At 38.6% G+C, this 19092-nt stretch overlaps 1 protein-coding gene across 1 annotated transcript; it reads right to left on the minus strand.

The window, feature by feature from the left end:
* Positions 1 to 2569: 2569 nt before the first annotated feature.
* EEF1E1 (eukaryotic translation elongation factor 1 epsilon 1) lies at positions 2570 to 18769 on the minus strand (the record flags this gene model as incomplete). Its single annotated transcript, XM_079533140.1, has 4 exons — positions 2570 to 2710; positions 9809 to 9904; positions 16474 to 16674; positions 18662 to 18769. The coding sequence occupies 4 exons, from the start codon at positions 18767 to 18769 to the stop codon at positions 2570 to 2572; spliced, it is 546 nt and encodes a 181-aa protein (XP_079389266.1).
* Positions 18770 to 19092: the final 323 nt, after the last annotated feature.

Below are 19092 nucleotides of genomic sequence, written 5' to 3' on the forward strand. Positions count from 1 at the left end.
GTTTGACTCAGCCACTTCTGCTGTTAACCTCAAGTAATGCCTACATTATCTGCCTGCCTCATAGGTAAACCACTGATAATACAAAGAACTTAAAAAAGAAAACAAAAGTATTACACACTGAACCTATTATCAAAATTTTCTTTAGTTTTGATTCTGAAGAATGCAGATTTCAGTTTATCTGAATGGCCAGGTTTTTTGTTTGTTTTGTACCTTACTGTAGCACAGACCCTCTTGAACTGTTCATTCCTACCAACTCTTCTATATAGCCTTCCTATATTAAATCCAAATTTTTCTGTAAATCACCATTGACCAATTTTAAGTCTATGCAAGAACTGCCCTTAGATACTTCTGCAGTTCAACTGAACTCTGACTTCTCACTTTAAGTTACTCATGCAAAGACAGGTAACAATCATCAGTCTGTTGCTGATCTATCCAACACAACACTTGAAAGTCTGTTTGAACACGGCTTGCTTATGAGTGATGCCCATCCCAGTATTGAGGTGAAAAAGACAAGCCAAAGAGGGGGAAGTGTAAGATTCCACTGAACACTTGCAATTATCCTATTTATTTCACTGCTGAATTCTTCCATTGCTGAAAGGTTGTCACGCAGTACTATCTCACCATATGGCAACAACCTCAAGTCCTAGAGGCACATACTTAAAAGACCATAACATGTCAGGGCCCCTTGAATAAATTAAATAGAACAATTATGCAAAATAATAATACTGCAATGATGAGATACATTAACAAATGAGACTGTCACTGTTCATGAAACGCCATGAAAATAAATTCCACACATCACTGTGGTCATCATCATCATCAAACTGTGAAGCAACAGAAGTAAAACAACATCACAGTATTTACTGTGCCCTTCAGCAACAGAAATTTTCTGAAAAAAGAAGAGGTTGCAAGGGAAGGAAGTCACTTCTAGCAATATTCAATAAGGGTATAACAAACTATTACAGAAATAGACTAGCAAGGGTTTTTTTTTTGTTTGTTATTTAAGAAAACAAAACAAAACCCCCACAATAGCATGAGTGCTTACCCACGCTCTCTTTAGGTGGAGCGTCAGCATTCATCTGACAGAGCTGCAGCACGTTACAACTCAGTGGTAAACAACATGAAGCTTCATCTTAAAAACCTACCTCAAACAATTTTAGGCCAAGGTACGTTTTCGTATTTACTTTCATTAATTTTATTACATACTCAGTGTCTAAGATCAAAAGGTATTTGACAGAAAGAAGTAGCATGGAGGAAATCAATACCATCTGGTTTTCTCAGTGTTCTCTCTGAAGCAAAATGTCTCAATTCATCTTTCTTTCCTTTTAACTCTCTATTCCACTTATCAACTAATCTACATAGGGGAGTGAAAACTGAAATGCTCGAGCTAGCATATGACAGTCACCAAGTGTACTTCTGTCAGCACAGATCCAGATTTTACTAATCCCTTCTAAACATTTCATGCTTGGTTTTTATTTTTTATTTAATTATTTCAGCAGCAATCTACACTTCTGTTTTACATCAGAGAAAATAAGAGGCTAGGATACTGCAGTCAAAGCACGTAGCAACGTAAAGAAATCCTGACACTTAACACAGCAGCTGTTTGGGCAAACAAACACCTCAACACCAAAACAAACACCTTATGCCCACCGTGTTCTGTGGCACAGTGACCCAACAACATGTTTCAATTGACAACAGTCTCTTTGGTTTTAAAGCAAACTTTTAAAAACAAGAAGCGAGAGTGGAAGAGCAGCTCATCATTATCTCAAGTACCTCCTTCCCCATCTTCTTTTTTAGGACCCTGAAATGTGCAGTCTTTCTTCTGTGGAAATAACATGAAATGACAGCATATGCAGAATCTCAATAAATGCTAATATTGTTGACTATTGTCATAAATGCTAATAAATAAGTGATAAATGCTAATATTGCTAAATATTGTGAAAGAAAATGCTTCTGGAGTCTACATCAAAGTCCATAAAATGAAGTAGCATGTGAACTAACTTTTATTTTATTTTTTTTTTAATAAACTACAGACTTCCACAGCCAAATTAAGACTACAGTTTTAAAATAATTTATTCAGTCACATAAATACTTTGTAACATTTTCATGTTCCCTTTTTCACATCATTGGCACACAATATAGCTCTTAACTTTTACAAAACTAGTGTAAACATTCATGGAAAATAAAATGAAAAGAGGGACGTACGCAGAAACTCAATAAATAGTAAAATGAGCGTGTAGTCAAAGGAAAAGAAGTAATTCTTTCCTACAAAGACCATGTAATTACAGTTGAACGCTTAACTAAAAGAATATTTCATCTTTAAAAAATAGTGAATTAAAACTCAATTCCCATCTTTCTGCCATTGTTGCATTTAATCAGATACATGATAAAATTCTGTAGCCAGTTCAAATTCTTGAACAAAGAATAACAATTCAATGGAACTGTATTACTTGAGGCATCACCAGTTTTGGTTCACATAGAGAAGCTTACAAACCAGTATTTGCAAGGCAGTGGTTTTGGACAATTCTAGACTCCCAAATACCACTCTGACACAGTATTAAAATTCTCCTTAATGAGCATTAGTATATAATCTGTTCTTGATAAAGACGACATTAGTCAGATGTTGTCGGACACCTGGATAATGCTGAATGTGGTTGAACCAGCGAGATACATTAAGGTAAATCTCCTTTTCTTGCACAGTGAGGTCCACCTGCGTGGGGAAGAAAGAAAATTGCATTATGAATATTATGAAACGTGGTGAGAAAAAAGAAGTGCAAAGCTTTGCGGCTGATTTCAACTTGCAAAAGAGTTGTTGCTGTCCAGCAGTGTTCTGCCTCCATTTCACAGATAAAGATTCACAGCCCAAAACACGTGTTCAAATGAACACATCTGCAGAATAGAATATACTTTTGTATGACATACTTGGAGGTGGGGGAAAGGGTGTTAGCTTGCTTGAATTTAACCAGTCTATGAATCCTTATAACACCGAGGAGCAGGGGAGAGTTCCTGAACTTGCGTAAGTCTTGTGCCCTCCTCTCATTCAGCAGGTGGTCTCGCCTCACTGGCCAAGGGCAAAGTGTATTAGAAGTTCAGGAATACATTTTTTTCAGACCATTTCATACTGCATAGGAAAGAGGAATGTTGTTTTCCTCTTTGAGCAATAGTTCTACAGTAGTTACCAAGAAACAACACAGCACAGGGCTTCACAGTACAAGAAGGACGTGGAGCTCTTGGGGCAGGTCCAGAGGAGGGCCACCAAGATGAGCAGTGGGCTGGAGCACCTCTGCTATGAAGAAGGGTTGAGGGAACTGGGCTTCTTTAGCTTGGAAAAGAGAAGGCTCCGGGGAAACCTCATTGTGGCCTTCCAGTACTTGAAGGGAGCTTATAAACAGGAGGGGGAACGGCTGTTTACAAGGGTGGACAGTGATAGGACAAGAGGGAATGGTTTTCAACTGAGACGGGAGGTTTAGGTTAGATATTAGGAGGAAGTTTTTCACTCAGAGGGTGGTGAAGCACTGGAACAGGTTGCCCAGGGAGGCTGTGGATGCCCCATCCCTGGAGGCATTCAAGGCCAGGCTGGATGTGGCTCTGGGCAGCCTGGGCTGCTGGTTGGTGACCCTGCACATAGCAGGGAGTTGGAACTAGGTGATCACTGTGGTCCTTTTCAACCCAGGCCATTCTATGATTCTGTGATTCACTGTTCAAATGTGCTATCTAGCTTTATTAGGAAGGCAATTATTATGTTAAAATAAAATGAAAGATGTCTGTATTTCATAAATGTATTGAAATTTTTATTCCTTACTCCTATAGTTATTTCTATCATTCCCAAACTTTCAAGTCAGTATCAGTCATGTGTTCAGTGTAACTCAGAGTTAAACAGCCACAAGAAAAGCCAGGATTATACAGCTACTCCAACTGCTCCTTGCCACTGCAATACTGGGTAACAATTATGAAGAGCTTCCGGGCTAGTTTTATCATAGTATTGACCAAGCAAAGTCATTTATGATTACATGTAATCTATACTATTCAAAGTCTTCTAAATTAAAACAAGCAAAATCCTTAAGATTCTCTTTTAAGACTTATTACTTCAGTTTATTTCAAGCAGGCAGTAGAACTAACTACTCCCATACTGTACCACCTGTATTACCTTGCCTTGATTACTAATTCCGCATCTCATTCCTCTGGAACCAAGTTAGTGTATCAATTTAGACAACAATCTGCTTTTTGTTTTACCTACTGTACTGAGTAAGCTTCAAAGCTATAAAACTATTGGGAACAAAACATGATCTTCATGTGAGCTACCCTATCTTGTCTCCCCACACAGCCACGTCGAATGGGGTTCACCTCACTTCAGTCAGCCATCAAGATGCACTGATTCACCTCCATGCCTGCAGTTCTAGCTGAGCTAAAAAACTTAGCAGAGCTTTATTAGGAAAAGAACAATACTGGTAAGATGAACATCTTGTTACAGACAGAGGCGTTACAAACTAAAAGTGGGAGCTATTAAAATGTAACACTGAATGCTTTTTTAATTAAGATACTTGATAAGTTGCCTGAGGTTCTTCAAGTGTGCTACACTCAGGACAAAATAAACATGCACTACCATTTAGAGGGAGATGCTTCTAATCACATGCAGTTTGTTGTAATTAATGACAGTGTGATGCCAGTGCTTGCTATGAAGCCGTAGAAGCATTTACAAAACAACAACAGTATGAAAAGAGCAACATACAGCCAAAAAATCATCTAAAACTAATAGTTATCCTCATTTGTAGTAAAGTATGAGCAGGTACTAAAAACACTAAGTTTGGTGACTAAGGTACACTAAGTATTACAATGACTGTTGTAATTAGAATACCCCATTTCCAACATCCATAGCGGGCAAGCACTTGGTTATAAGAGTGCTGAAAATAAACTTGAGATTTGGCAGGAGATACATTTCTTCTCCTCGAGATTTTATACTTTTAACTCTCCATCTTCACATTTCTTTGATATTATTCGAAAACAGTCTTATGAAAATAGTCCTCCTCCATTCTGTAAGTATAGTGAAAAAACATCTGCATGGCTTCACAGGCAGGTTCTGTAAAAGTAAAACCCTTTCTACTTCAAGCACAGCATTCAAGATATCTTTGCTTATTTACATAATGTATTCTCAGTGAAATATATTAAAAAGCACTCTGTGGCATGCTCTATTTTTTACTCAGGACATAACTCTTAGGTTAATTGTTTAGAGATCAGTTCCATGGCGTTTTTACAACATTTTGTTAGATGGGTATTTTCTATTCTTCCTCATTAAATTAGATAATTCCCCCAAGTTAAGAAAGGCTGCTGTTCTGCTGGTAAAATAATTATTTGCTATTAAAGCAATTATTTCAATAGCAAAGAAGCAGACACTCAATTTGATGACTTTTTTTTTTTTAAATTATGGGGAGAAAAAATAAAAAGCCTTACTCTTCTGCCACAAAGCTCACAAAAGATAATGAAAATGGGCATCACACAATGCAAACAGAAGAGCTTCTAGAAGGACCGTAACTATACCAGCTTTAATTATATTTGCTTTCAGTAGCACTGGGGATGCAGACAAACTCCCATGCCTGTACCCTGGATGTGCATGGGAAGTCTAGAAATACCTGTGTATATTTAGAGTTCTTCTGCATAAAGAGAAGGACAGATACTACCAGTTTTTAATCTAGCCTTTAGATACGGAAATAGAGGTGAAAGTAGAAAACAAAACAGCCAAGTTCAGAATTCTGTAAGACACATTTCACATGGTCTTAACTCATTTTCTGCTGTTAGAGGAAAAGCTAAGAATCAAGGTACCTTTAAAGTTTTTATTATTTTTTGCAAATTGAGGACTGTTAGCATAATTCTTTGGAATGAAAGCCTGTTATCCAGGTTCTAAGATAAGTAGTGTATCAATGAATATTAAAAGAAATTATGGTAATCCATTAAATACTGGAAATCATCCCAGAATCATCCTAGAATGGCCTGGGTTGAAAAGGACCACAGTGATCACCTAGTTTCAACCTCCCCGATACATGCAGGGTCACCAACCACAACCTCCTTGGGCAACCTGTTCCAGTGCATCACCATCCTCTGTGTGAAAAACTTCCTCCTAATATCCAACCTAAACCTCCCTGTCTCAGTTTAAAACCATTCCCCCTTGTCCTATCACTGTCCACCCTCATAAACAGCCATCCCCCCTCCTGTTTATAAGCTCCCTTCAACTACTGGAAGGCCACAATGAGGTCTCCCCGGAGCCTTCTCTCCTCCAAGCTAAACAAGCCCAGTTCCCTCAACCCTTCTTCATAGCAGAGGTGCTCCAGCCCTCTGATCATCTTGGTGGCCCTCCTCCAGACCTGATCCAAGAGCTCTACATCTTTCTTGCGCTTGTGGCCCCAGCAAATATTATCATGAAAAAAAAAAAACAAACAAACAGGAAAAGAAACTACTAATGCAGTCTCATTATATTTCTACATTAGTAGTTCTGACTTGAGGAGCATAACTCACTTGGTTTGGTAATAGATCGTACTAGAATTGACCCCAAAATTTTGACTGAGGCTTCTGTTTGTAGATACATAAATTTCACCCCAAGTTATTTTCCAGCACTCATTAAATAAATTTTAAATTCAGACATACAGATCTGATATGACTACTTTGGTTCTGCCTGAATTTACAAAGTAGGAAAAAAAAAAAATAAGTCAGATCAGCCTCTGTATTGATAATTTCTCTTAAACATTTTTAAATAAGACTTCACTAGTTTGGTTCTATTTACAAATTAAAACATAGGGAAAACTTTAAGAACAAGTTCATCACCACAGGGGAACTTAATGCTCACTGATTGCCTGAGTTATCTTCAAGCAGTGTTTTCTAATTCATATTTTCTTTGCAATCTGAGCTTTAACCTAGCAGAACTTCACTGTTGATCACATTCATCTACATAAACATTTGAGTAATCTGTATGTCTAAAGACAAGAGTGTTTATACATACTAAGGTACATGGTTCAGAGGGAAAATACTGAGGGTAGGTTGATGGTTGGACTGCATGGTCTTGGAGGTCCTTTTCAAACTTGGTGATTCTGATTCTACATTAGACACATGGAGACATGGAATTACATACGACAGTGTAAGTCACGGCAATTTAAAAGAATGCATCTGAGAGCTAGCACCAAGCATTACACCTTTTGGGGTATTTGAGACCTACATCATAATGCAGAACAGTGTACACAGTTTACTTACTGCCTCATTATTACCAGTGTATATTTCTAATTAAGAGACTTATTTTTTTCCCTCTACTAGTCTGCATGAAGAACAAAAAGATTCCCTTAGTGACCTTCACTCACTGAAATCCTAATTCCTTGGTCATTGCATGGATTTCTAGACATCTATTGTTGTGCTAAATAGAAAAGAACAAAAGAAAGGCATGCGACTGTAAGACTAAAAGTTGCTGCTAGTCTATTTGAATCAGGAATCAGTTTTTCCTATTGATTCTTCACTGACAAGAATATGCAGTTTCCAGAACCCCACCTGGATAATGAGGGGTGCAAAGCAAAAGTGGAAGTGGGGAGGATTATAGAGATGTATTATTTATACACACAAACACTAATAAAAGAAGGTGGAGGAGTTAGTAGTAAAAGCAGGTGGTCTTAATTTAAACTGTTTCCAATATCATGTGCATGAGATGGTTTCAAAACTTTTAATACTGCTCAGCTCATGCAGTGCAATCACAGTATGTCACAAGTATGTAGAGTATTTTGATAGAGCTATCTGTTACCCCATCAAAGACAGGGAGATTGGCCCTAAGGATCTTTATCAACAACCCTCTCAGATCCATAGACAACAAGAACATCTCTTATTTTAAGGGATTATCAAAGACAAAGTATTTTGCACGAGGCTTAGCTCAAACAGCAGTGGATATGAGGAACTGCTTCCTTGGAATGCACCACATTAAAAGATGGAGCAGCTTTCCCCTCCACCTAAGGCTTGAGGCACAGAAACAGTTCTGAAAGTACTCTCTTCTCATTACAGGAAAAAAAAAAATAGTCACAGGATTCTACAGTTCAAGATATCTTACTTCCATTAACTACTTAGTTAACTACTCACTTGACTACTAATATTAATCAATTTTAAAGCCTTAAAAACATACACAATCTAGCTAATCCGTGGCGAGCAGCTTCTGATATTCCTCTATTGGAGAGCAGCCCCATTATTTGCCCTTTATACCTTTCTGAGTCACAAAATTATCATCTTCTACAAAAATCAAGCACTTCAGAAGCAGATGTTGTACAATAAACTCGTCGCAACTAGTGTCTGCATGGTTGCAGGCACCCAGGAGCACTAAGTCATTTGTTTTTACCATCTGCTCTATTTCCCAAAGCAATAACTTGTGTCTTTTCTTCTTGATTAGGTGGTCTACTCTAGAGCAAACTCCAAATATAAAATACGCTTGATTTTCCCCAGCCTAAGGTTTTTTTTTTTTTTAATGTCTCATTTGAGTTTGTATTTTCTTACAGTTGTATTTTTAAAAGTATTCTTACGCATCTGTACTGCCATATAATATGGGAAAGGTAAGCATTTGACATATAAGTTAACACATCTATCCTTTACAAGGAAAATATGACTCAAGTATAACTTCAACATAAGATCTCTTTCATTTTTGGTTATATTTCATTACCTGATCTCTTCCCCCGCCTCCTCTCTTTAAAATCCCTTCTGTAGCACAGCATTCTAGTACTCTGCCTTTAATTGTGTAAACCAACAATTTAACTAGCTGAACCCTTTCCCCTGTTTCCTATTGTAAAACTCACTGACTTTATCCTCTCGAGACTTTGGCAGACTGGTTTGATTTGTTCAGCAGTGTTCACTCAAGAGAAGGAGCACTCACTATCACATTCCAGTTGCTCAAATACAACTAGCTTCTATTTCTTCATGTTCAAATTACCTCTCGAGGTTCAGAAGTGAGGTGGAACAATTTTTAAGCACTTCACAGTAAACGCCAAGCTACACATGAAGAACCTCTACATCATTCTCATTCAGTAAAACCCCTTGCTCCCCACTCCAAGTACCAGCTCCTCATGTTATTTCCATATTCAGTGTTATCAAGTCTTATCACTAAGTCTTGAAACACCAATGACCTTTTATCCTGGCTGACACTTTTATGCATTCATCCTTCAGGAACTTGACTAATGTGCATCTTCAATAGCAGCGGTAGTACTTCTAACAATTTTAGTACTTTCAGTTCTGACACCTTTTAGTTTCATTTATCAGCTATCATACTGGGGCTGTGGATGCCCCGTCCCTGGAGGTGTTCAAGGCCAGGTTGGATGGGGCCCTGGGCAGCCTGGTCTGGTATTAAATGGGGAGGTTGGTGGCCCTGCCAGTGGTGGGGGGGATGGAGCTTCATGATCCTTGAAGTCCCTTCCAACCTGGGCCATTCTGTGATTCTATGATTACCCCCATAGTTCTGCAAACAGACACGTTTCAGACCTGAACACATAAGATTCCTCATAGGTAGAAACAGAGGGACAGGTATCATTCTCATGTTATAGATAGGAAACTAAAGCAGTACAGACACGGTACTACAGATAAAACTTATTTTCACAGATCTATGGCTAAATGTAAAAAAGATTAAAAATGAACATTTATAGACAAATTATATTTGAAGATCTTTGGAAGAAACCTCACTTTTTTCCCCCCATAACTGTCATTGATTAATTCAGTAGATCAACTTGCACAGCAATAAATTGCCCTTCACATAAACAAGCAATTACAATGACTGCACACACGTAGAAGTAATGCAAACAGTACTTACCATAACATGATGCAATCCGTAGTACATCAAAATATCTGCTAAGGTAAAACTGTTTCCTGCAAGGTAGACTTTATCTTCAAGGTGCGCATTAAGATCCTAAACATAATAATTGAAAAAAATGATTATAGTGCTGATGTGGGTAGACAAAACACTAAGGCAGTTAAAAAAAAAAGAGAAATTCCTCTGAGATCATACATGTACAATAAATGCCAGCTGCAATTTATTCAAACATAGAAAAGAAGACAGACATACAAAGATGAAAAATTTTAAGTACTTCCTAAATACTTTCAAATCCATCTTTTCCAGGCTACAATTTACTGAAATAAAAAAAATAACCTAGAGTCATGCATTTTCTTGGCTAGCATGTATGACTCATAAGAACACCAGTGCTTCAAAGAAACGCTTAAATTACAAATATGCAACAAGTGAGGAAAACAAAGGTATGATGGGGTAGGAGGGGCATTTCAAGCTCCTGTCTGGAACTTGAAGCTAATTAGCTGCTTCCATTTGACCCCTGCTTTTATTAATGTTGAAATCACTAATAGCAATTCACAATCAATACTGTCAATTCAGCCACTACAGAAGCCCATACAAAGGAGCACTGCTTCTGAACTTCACGTGTGCCTCTCTTGCTCAGCAACTTCGTATTAGATGCTACAAGGCTGTGTAGCAGAGGGCTTCCATTTCAGTTCAATGAGTAAATAGTTCAAGTCTGTATTACTTAAGGACTCCTTTAATATGCAATCATTCTCTGCAGGAAAACAGAAGGCTGATGTTTACTGTTGCTCAACTGCATTGTATCTGAAATTCAGGTACTGCCTGCCAGCTCTCTCTTCACCCATCCAGAAGTAGTACCCTCCATTTCACCATACCTTACCTACTTCTCATCTAAGTCACACATCTTTGCACCCTCTACCTCCCTCTGAAGAAAACTTAACAGCCAGCAGATTTACTCAGCTCTAATACTAAGGGCAAACTGGTTTTTATGATGTTCTTTCCTGAAAGGTAGGAAAACAGTTCCCCGCCTTTTCCATGTATGTGGAAATTTCCTGCTAATGTTCCTCTGCTGGTTGGAAAACAAACAAGAAAACAAACAAACAAGCCTCCAGTAAATGCAACTTCCTCCTGGAAATAAAGGTAAGAAGCTTAAACAATGTTTTTCAAAGATCAAGATTATCAGATCACGATTATTCAAGATTATCAGTCTCAACTACAGCTTGTTTCATTTTAAGGGAAGAATATGGGATATATTCATTGCTGAAGATAAAAAATAATAATAGATTTAGCCTGAATTGCAATTCTAGCTCCATAATTCTGCTTTCTCAAACGTGCAGACATATCCTACAGTGCATACATATAAAAAGAAAAAAAGGGAAACATCTGACCGTGCATTTAAGCATGGCAAGTTGGACTCCATTATGCAATATTCTTTGGCAGCCTCTTTATGACAGGAGTCCTGTGCTTCCTAATATTTAAACATCCAAGTGTCTGCTTTGATTTACTTTTACTAGAGCAAATCAAGGAAAAATATTAACCCCTGCATAGTTCAGAATCTGTATGGTCATCTGCCTCCAGCTATGCAGCTATTTATGTTTTTCTAAGACTGGTTTGCTGCTTTGTTCTTGTTTGTTAGGTCTCACTTTAAAGATGTAACTACAGTTCTGTAGTTGAATTTTATTCATGTAACAGAAGCAAATGCTACGTTAAAAAGAAAAGAGCTTACATGAGAAAATCTGCAAGTCAGTACATATGCTGCACGGTATATTTGTAAATACTCAAATTATTTATCAGTAAGAAATAACTCAAACTTCAAAGTAAAGTTACTCACTGAAATGTTAACAATTATTCATTCTAATTAAAATTTTATCAAGTCACTTAACTGGCAGTTTGACAAATGTGGTTTAGTCGTGGATAAATCAGCATTAGTCTGCATTTTTCTTTTGGAATGCACACATTCCTCTCATAAGATACAGAAAAATACTGATTTCATACTGTCAAAGTCAAGTTAATTTAGAAACACCACAGAGCATTCCTTTCCATGTGCACTAGGAACATTTAATCAATCCTGTTTCATATGTTGTACTTCCCGTGGATTATTATATTACTGGCTAATTGCCAGCTGTGTTAGAATTCCTGAAAGCCAAGCCTTCTTAACTGTCCTCAGCATTAAATTCAAACAGCTTCCTGTCACGGAGAGATTAACAAAAATATGAATGCAATACTCCATTTGAATTTCTATTACCATCTAGAAATTCAGGTCTGTTAGCTGTTATCTGTGTCACTGCCTTTCATCTACTTGATGTCTTCTTAAATCAATTATGTATTTACAACTCTAATAGCAAGTGATTGACAGAGTCTTGCAAAATGCTCGTAGCTAAATTAACTTCTTGGTGCAATCCTGCAGGAACCCCTTCTCAAGTTTCAGATACATTTAAAGTATAACAGCAGTTTACTGTAATAATGTGCACTGAACAACTGCAGCAATTTCAATCCCAGTTTTGGGTACGAATGAGGAAAAAGCAAGAGAAAAAAATACAAGATGTTGTATTATTTATGGACTTACTGATGGATTTCTAAACTGATATTCTATGATACAAAATATCCTGATGCACAGTGACAGCTCAACACATCCCACACACAGCACATTTTTCATGTGGTTTACTTTAGCTACGAAGCACAATTGTCTGTAACCTAGTTCATCCATTAAGATAACTAAACCCCTCCCAGACCACAAGTTGAGACAGAGTCCACCATTGCATCTCAGGTAACAGCTGCCTCCTACAATGACTCAATAACTTATAAGGGATCTAATCATACCCTGATTACATTTTGGATACTTTGCCCATAGAACTGCTCTGCTGGTATACGTACTTTCTTTCAACATTCCTTCAGTCAGCAACAGTCACAGGGGCACTACACAAAGAGAGTTAAGCACTCACATGTCCCAAACAAATCCTGGACAACACAGAATCCAAGAAGAGGATTCAAGAGTCCTTCCAAGAAAGGCACAACTTCATGGTTAGGGGTGTATCCTTATTTTCAGTTCTGATGCAAGACATCTATCTAAAGGTGAGCTAAGCCTGGTCTGGAAAAATAGTATATTCATAATGTGATTTCTGCAAAGGATAGAAGAAAGATAGCTCTCTTAACAACTGCTGCTCAAATAATCAAAACACAATCTTTTATGCCTGCAAGCAAACAATTTCACTCTTAGAAAAAGGAGAGGAGTGGAAACAGGCACAGAGTTCCAATCAAGCTTGCTGGACAAGCTTGTTGAAGTGGTTAGGCAACCCATTGAAAAACAGCATACAAGAACCATGGATTAATGCCATGAAGGCAAATGCAATGGATTAACCTACACAGTGATACAAACAGTACATAGTGATAGAAACAGTAATTTTTCAAACAAGTACAACAATAACTGAAGCTTGTAACAATTTATTTAGATTTCTAATTGAACTTCATGATTGGAGCCAGAAAGCACAAGAAATTAGGACAGAATTGGCTGTAATCATGGAATATTTTTTATATGAGATGCTGCAAGGAGTACACAAATTCTTGGTTATAATCACTTTCCAGAAAACAGAGTTAGAACTTTCTACAGCTCCACAGAAGCTCTTCTGTGAAATCCAGTAGAAACTCCCAGCTACATTTTGAATAGACATTATTTGCTCCCCCTCAGGTACCAAGTTTTCAATACATAAAATTAACAAATCAGAGACATTCAAATCTCATGAATGGAATTTGTTAATATGCAAGCAGAAATTTGGTGGCATGAGCATTTCTCAGAAGTTCTCAGTTCTTCGGCAGAGGAGCAGAATCCGTACTTGGTATCAAGAAAAACTCAAGAATTCAGATATTCCCCCCACTCCTCATATGTAATTTAATTTCCCACTAATTAAACATCATTCCATTGATCAGAAGCAAAGGAAATTCAGTCTCATTCTGTGGAAACTGAAGTTAACATAACACATTGGACTGATATCATCACCACCATTGACAGTAATTATTTCTACACATCCGTAGACCAGCCCACAGGCATTGCTTTTGTTTATTTTGTCCAGCACAGCAACTCAACCCAATTTGGACAGAACTATTTAACACTTGCATTGAAAATTTCTGAACTGCACGGATTTTGCTCCAAATAAATTAAAAATTCTTCTTGAGGTGGCCTCCTTCACAATTGTTTTCATGTCAGGTAACAGCTTTAGTCAACTTGCCAGTCAGAACAAGCTTACAAATGTTTTCTTAAGGCTAACAAAAAAACCCTCCCTCTCTTCAAATTAGCAAACATTACAGCAGTTATTAACTGATGTTTTTCAGAACCACATCAGCTCATTTAAGGGTTAACCAGTGGCAGCCTAAAGTTTACAACAGAAGCAACTGAACTGTTTTTGGCGCAGCTTATTATAAATTGTGGCTCTAGGCTGCAACTGTCCCAAGACTGCCATTGATTATTCCAGACACGTTGTAAAACTACAGTCTCAGACTTGCCTCCCTATTTTAGTCCCCCCCCCCCCTTTCTTTTCCCTTCTCATACTCCCTTTTGGCATAGTATACTTTAATGGTAGGCTGCCTCTTGTTCTGATTAATCACGGCAGCAAGAGAACAAATTAAAAAAAAAAAGTTAATTGCTACCCTGCAAAATTATTAGTGCTGGAGCAATTCCACAGCATCAAGATAAACTCTGGCCATTCAGCATCTGCTATGAAAGAAAAGCTGCAGAAAAAATTAAGTGCTATTTAGGATCTCTCTCTTCGCACAAAGACACACACAAACACACACACACAGGCAGTCAGCGTAACTTCAGGGAGACTTTCTCAATGATGAACTTTTGTTTGGAAATAATTTATCCACATGTCTGTTTTAGCAAATTGCATTTTCTGAACCGTCAGCGCTGCTGAGGGCAAAACTGAAAAAGACAAAAAATACCAGCTTCAGAATGAAAACGTATCTGGTGTTACCACCCAATCAGCTCTACAAAATACTTGTGGGTGCAATGACAAAGCAGGTATCATCATTTAAGCCACTCAGACTTGAAGTCTTTAATTTTTGTGAATTAGACTAAGGGCAAATCCTTGCAAGATGCCAATTTGTTTGTTTGGATGTTGCCTAGAATATTAGGAAGGTAATTCGCGACTGCTGCGATGAAGCTCTACGTAGCTGAACAGTCTTCTATCAAATTATATATATAAAAAAAAAAAAGGTAGAAAGGGATCTCCAGCAGCCACCTCGCCTTGTCACACCTCCTGTTCAAAGTACAGCTAAACTTTTAGTTAAATCATAATTAGTCCATGCCTCTGTCAGTTGAATACTTAAGTCTTGAGGGATAGACAGCACTTTCAAAGAGTAGCTCTGACTGTAAAGGTTCTGATACCATCCACATAGAAGATAAAACTAGTGCTGTTACAGGAAAAAAAAAAAAAAAAAAAGCAAGCTTGTGCTCATCCCATAGATAAAATGAGATCAAGATAACTCAGATTATCTGAGGTGTAAGTGAAAGAAATGATTCTGTAGGATGCTCACCAACTCAGTCTTTTTACCGGGCACGATATCCCATGGCCTTAAGATTTAGGGTGCTGTCACTTAGAGAAGGATAATGAATTAATATTGCTCTGCACCACTCCCAAAACGTAAAATCTCCTTTGATTTCAAGCAACGCAGAAAGTTACATCTAGAAAAAATACTGGAGCAGCAGCCTATCTTTGGCTTGCTGCAATTTTATTTGACTCAGATCTGCCACACCTAACAAAAATCAGAAGCATTAAAACTCTGCTATCACGAAGAATAGACAATCCAACGCCTAGCAACTCACAAAGCCACATCCAAATCTAGACTGATTCAGTAGCATTTGGGTCTTTCTATTTAAAATTGATATGTGTTTCATATACACTTGGTAAACAGTCCCTCAGTACTTAAAAGCATAAAGCAATTTTTCTCTTCAAGCTCTGTTCCCAAAAGATTGCAAAGATTCCAATTATCAGTCACAAGGAGTAAGCAGCAAAACAGAATAAGCTTTTCAATCTACTCCCTGCCATCTGGCTGCTTAAATAAAGGGGTTACCCCTGAGATTTTTTTTTTGTTTCCACCTATCTTAGAAGAAGAAAGCTTCAGACTACAGGAAAAAAACTGAGTACAGTTGTCTGAAGGCTCTGTACAAAGCAGCTTCATTTGAAGATCAGTTTTGCAGATTTGCAAAATCTGAAGGTTTTGTTTTTCACTGTTTCACAACACAACTGAGACAACATCATGTATGGACTATATTGCAATTACTAAATCAGGAGGAAAAAAAAATCTGTATCTGCACAGTTATCTTGAAATACAGCACAGCTTGTTTATAACTGAGGTTTTATGAAGGCAGAAAGAAACCAGAGCATCACAAGACAGAGCTGCTAAATAATCTCTATCTGGAATGTTCTAAGCAGTTCACAGCATTACAGCCATAAAACGTGGTAAGAGATCGGCTTCATGTATTTTTGAGTTTGCTTTCAGGTGGCTTTTATGTTTTGCTAATAAAAATCAAAAAGCAGAAGAAAAGCCAGCACTGAAAGACACTCTCCAGTTACTAATCACTTACTTGGTTTTGCTCATGTTAGCACACAGATATTTTTCAAGGCCTAATCTCTCCAAAATGCATTGGCAAGTCAGAACTAAGCACTCCTTACCTTCAGAACGGTTCTGGTATCTTCTCTACTAGATTGTCTGCCTACTTGAGTCACTCTGTATTCCAACCACTGATGAACCACTGCTTTCTCCTCAGCAGAACTTCCAAGCAGTTGCTCTTTCTTAGCCTGTTTAACTAAGTATGAAGCTATGGTAACTAATCCTGTTAGACCAGGACCGTTGTTTGTCTGCAGAACAGGAACCTAGGAAAAGGAAGAAATGTTGTAACGTTATAAAACTCACTCAAAAAAAAGCACTCTTTGTGAGCTTAACTATTATTTCTTTGTAGTCTCTCAGAAGACTCTTAAAAAACAATGTATCAATTTGTAAGCATTCAAGCTAAAAGTAATAAAGTGAAATATGCATGTTGTATTTCTACTTTTTGGGGTGGTTTATTTTCAGTTTTTACAGATTACACATTCAGTGCGCACTGGGCAACCCAGAACTCCTTCAGCTCAGTGCACATTTATCACAAAATAATCAAGCTGCACTAATATTAGCAGTAAGTAGTAGTGTTGTTCTGACACTGTCAGGAGACACTAACTGAACCATGATTCGTTTTCAGGTTCCAGGCTCCAACTTCAGTTTCCAGTTTCCATCACGACAGCCTGACTTAGTGAAATACTTATACACACTTCCTGTGCTATTGCCAAATAGCAGAACAAGCTATTAGTTCAGAGAGGACAACATAACACAAACCTCTAGCTTGAATTGCGTATCTGTTAGTGATGTTACCACGTTCAAGTGATTTTAATTAATTGTCTCTGGGAAAAAGCATTAATAAATCTTTATAATAATAAAGCATAACATGTCTTTAACAAAAAGGAGCATAACTTAAACATTTCAGTATTTTTAACCACAGCAAATTAAAGATCCCTGTTATTGTAAGAACTGATTATATTTAAGTTGTGAAATTAAATTGTATTTTATGAAGAAGCAGAAGAGAATCAGTGACACAGAATTTTTAAAGCAACGTACTGGAGTTACAAAACCACTGTTCAAGAGCACAACTTCACAACACGGTCCTCATCATTGTTTCACAAGCATTGCTTCAAAGAGAAGCATCAAAACACATAAAACACTTAAAATTGAACATGTTATAGGTTTTGGGGTTATAGAAAAATGAGTAGCCAGTTTGCCTTGAAAAACTCCTTTGGAACACACAATTAATAGAGCAAGTATTAACAATCTTTTACAGCAGGAAAGGAAACTCAACTACTAAGAATCAGAAATGAAATGAATGCAACTTCACTGCAACAGCCTAAAGTTTATTCACTCATTCATGGCGTCACATGGTGGAAAGTTATCATTTCTTAAGAGTATCTTACCACACAAAGGACACCATCTACCTTCAGATTTAGTGAATGTAATAAGATGTAAGTTTAATAGACAGTATTTAATCTGCAGTTCTGCCTGGAGTCCTTGCTTGTGCATTTTTTTCACTGAACACATGATCAGGAAAAGTGATGGACAGCCAGATTTCATGACTCACACCTTCAGAGTAATGCCAGTCATGGCACTGAAACATCACTCGAATTGTTAACTAAGTAAGCTTACTGCATTTGAAAGCAAGGAATGCAGATGTGGATATCAAGCACTGTAATCATAAACAGTAAATTAAGTGAAGGAAAAACAACACGTACAAAAGCAGAAGGGAACTGCACAGTTGCTTTTCTCTCGTATTCTTCTCAGAGAAGAGCCTGCAAAGGCTCCCACACATCTGCCCTTCCTCTGCTCCCCACACTATTTCCCTCAAGCCCCCGTTGCCTTCCAAGCTGCAGAACATAACGCTTTGCTGCAAGCTTCAAGATACTGAGACATCGACTTTAATTCGAGCAGAATTTTAACGCGCAAATCCCTTGTCCTCAGATGCATTTCTAACATCGAAACCCTACCCTTTATCTCACCACGTCAGCACAGATATAACCGCACTGACACCAGGGAAATGCAGGCACAAGGAGAGCGCCGCATGAGTTAAGCCGACGTGTCTCCACGAGGCACAGTAAGACTTTTAACCCAGAGGGAGAAGCTCCCTGGACGTGCGGGCGACAGCGACCCGCCACAGCGAGAGGAGAGCGGTGAAAAAGGCGATGGAGAGGAGATGACGGCGCAGGACGGGGATAGCTGAGGGAAAGGACACCCGCGCGCCGCTGCCCGCTCCCGGCCCCGGCCCCTCCTGGCTCCCTTCACCTGCCGCTCCCCCTGGGCGCCGTACTTGTTCCCGCTCTGCAGGCCCAGCGCCTTCTCCAGTAAGGCCAGCTCATCCGCTACCGGCCCCAGCCGCGCGGCGGCCGCCATCTTTCTCAGAGAAGCACCTGGTCGGAAAGGACCGGCCGCAGCTTCCACCTGCCAACAACCGCTAATCCCATTGGAGAACACGCCACCACACCTCCTCAACAACCGTTGTTGCCATTGGGCTGAAGGACTCAGCCGACCAATCAGACGCTCGGCTCAGTCCACTCTTGCGAGGAGCCAATCGAGTTTTGAAACCTCGGGAGAAGCGAAGGAGGTTCCGCGGCTCGCTGAGTGCGCATGCGCAAAGGACGCCCGCGCGCAGAGGTGGGCACGCCTCATTTAATAGATTGCGCATGCGTGGAGGGCGGGGACACGCTGCCAGGGTG

This window comes from Tetrao urogallus (genome assembly GCF_951394365.1).
Source record: "Tetrao urogallus genome assembly, chromosome: 3".
In the NCBI taxonomy this organism is placed as follows: domain Eukaryota; kingdom Metazoa; phylum Chordata; class Aves; order Galliformes; family Phasianidae; genus Tetrao; species Tetrao urogallus.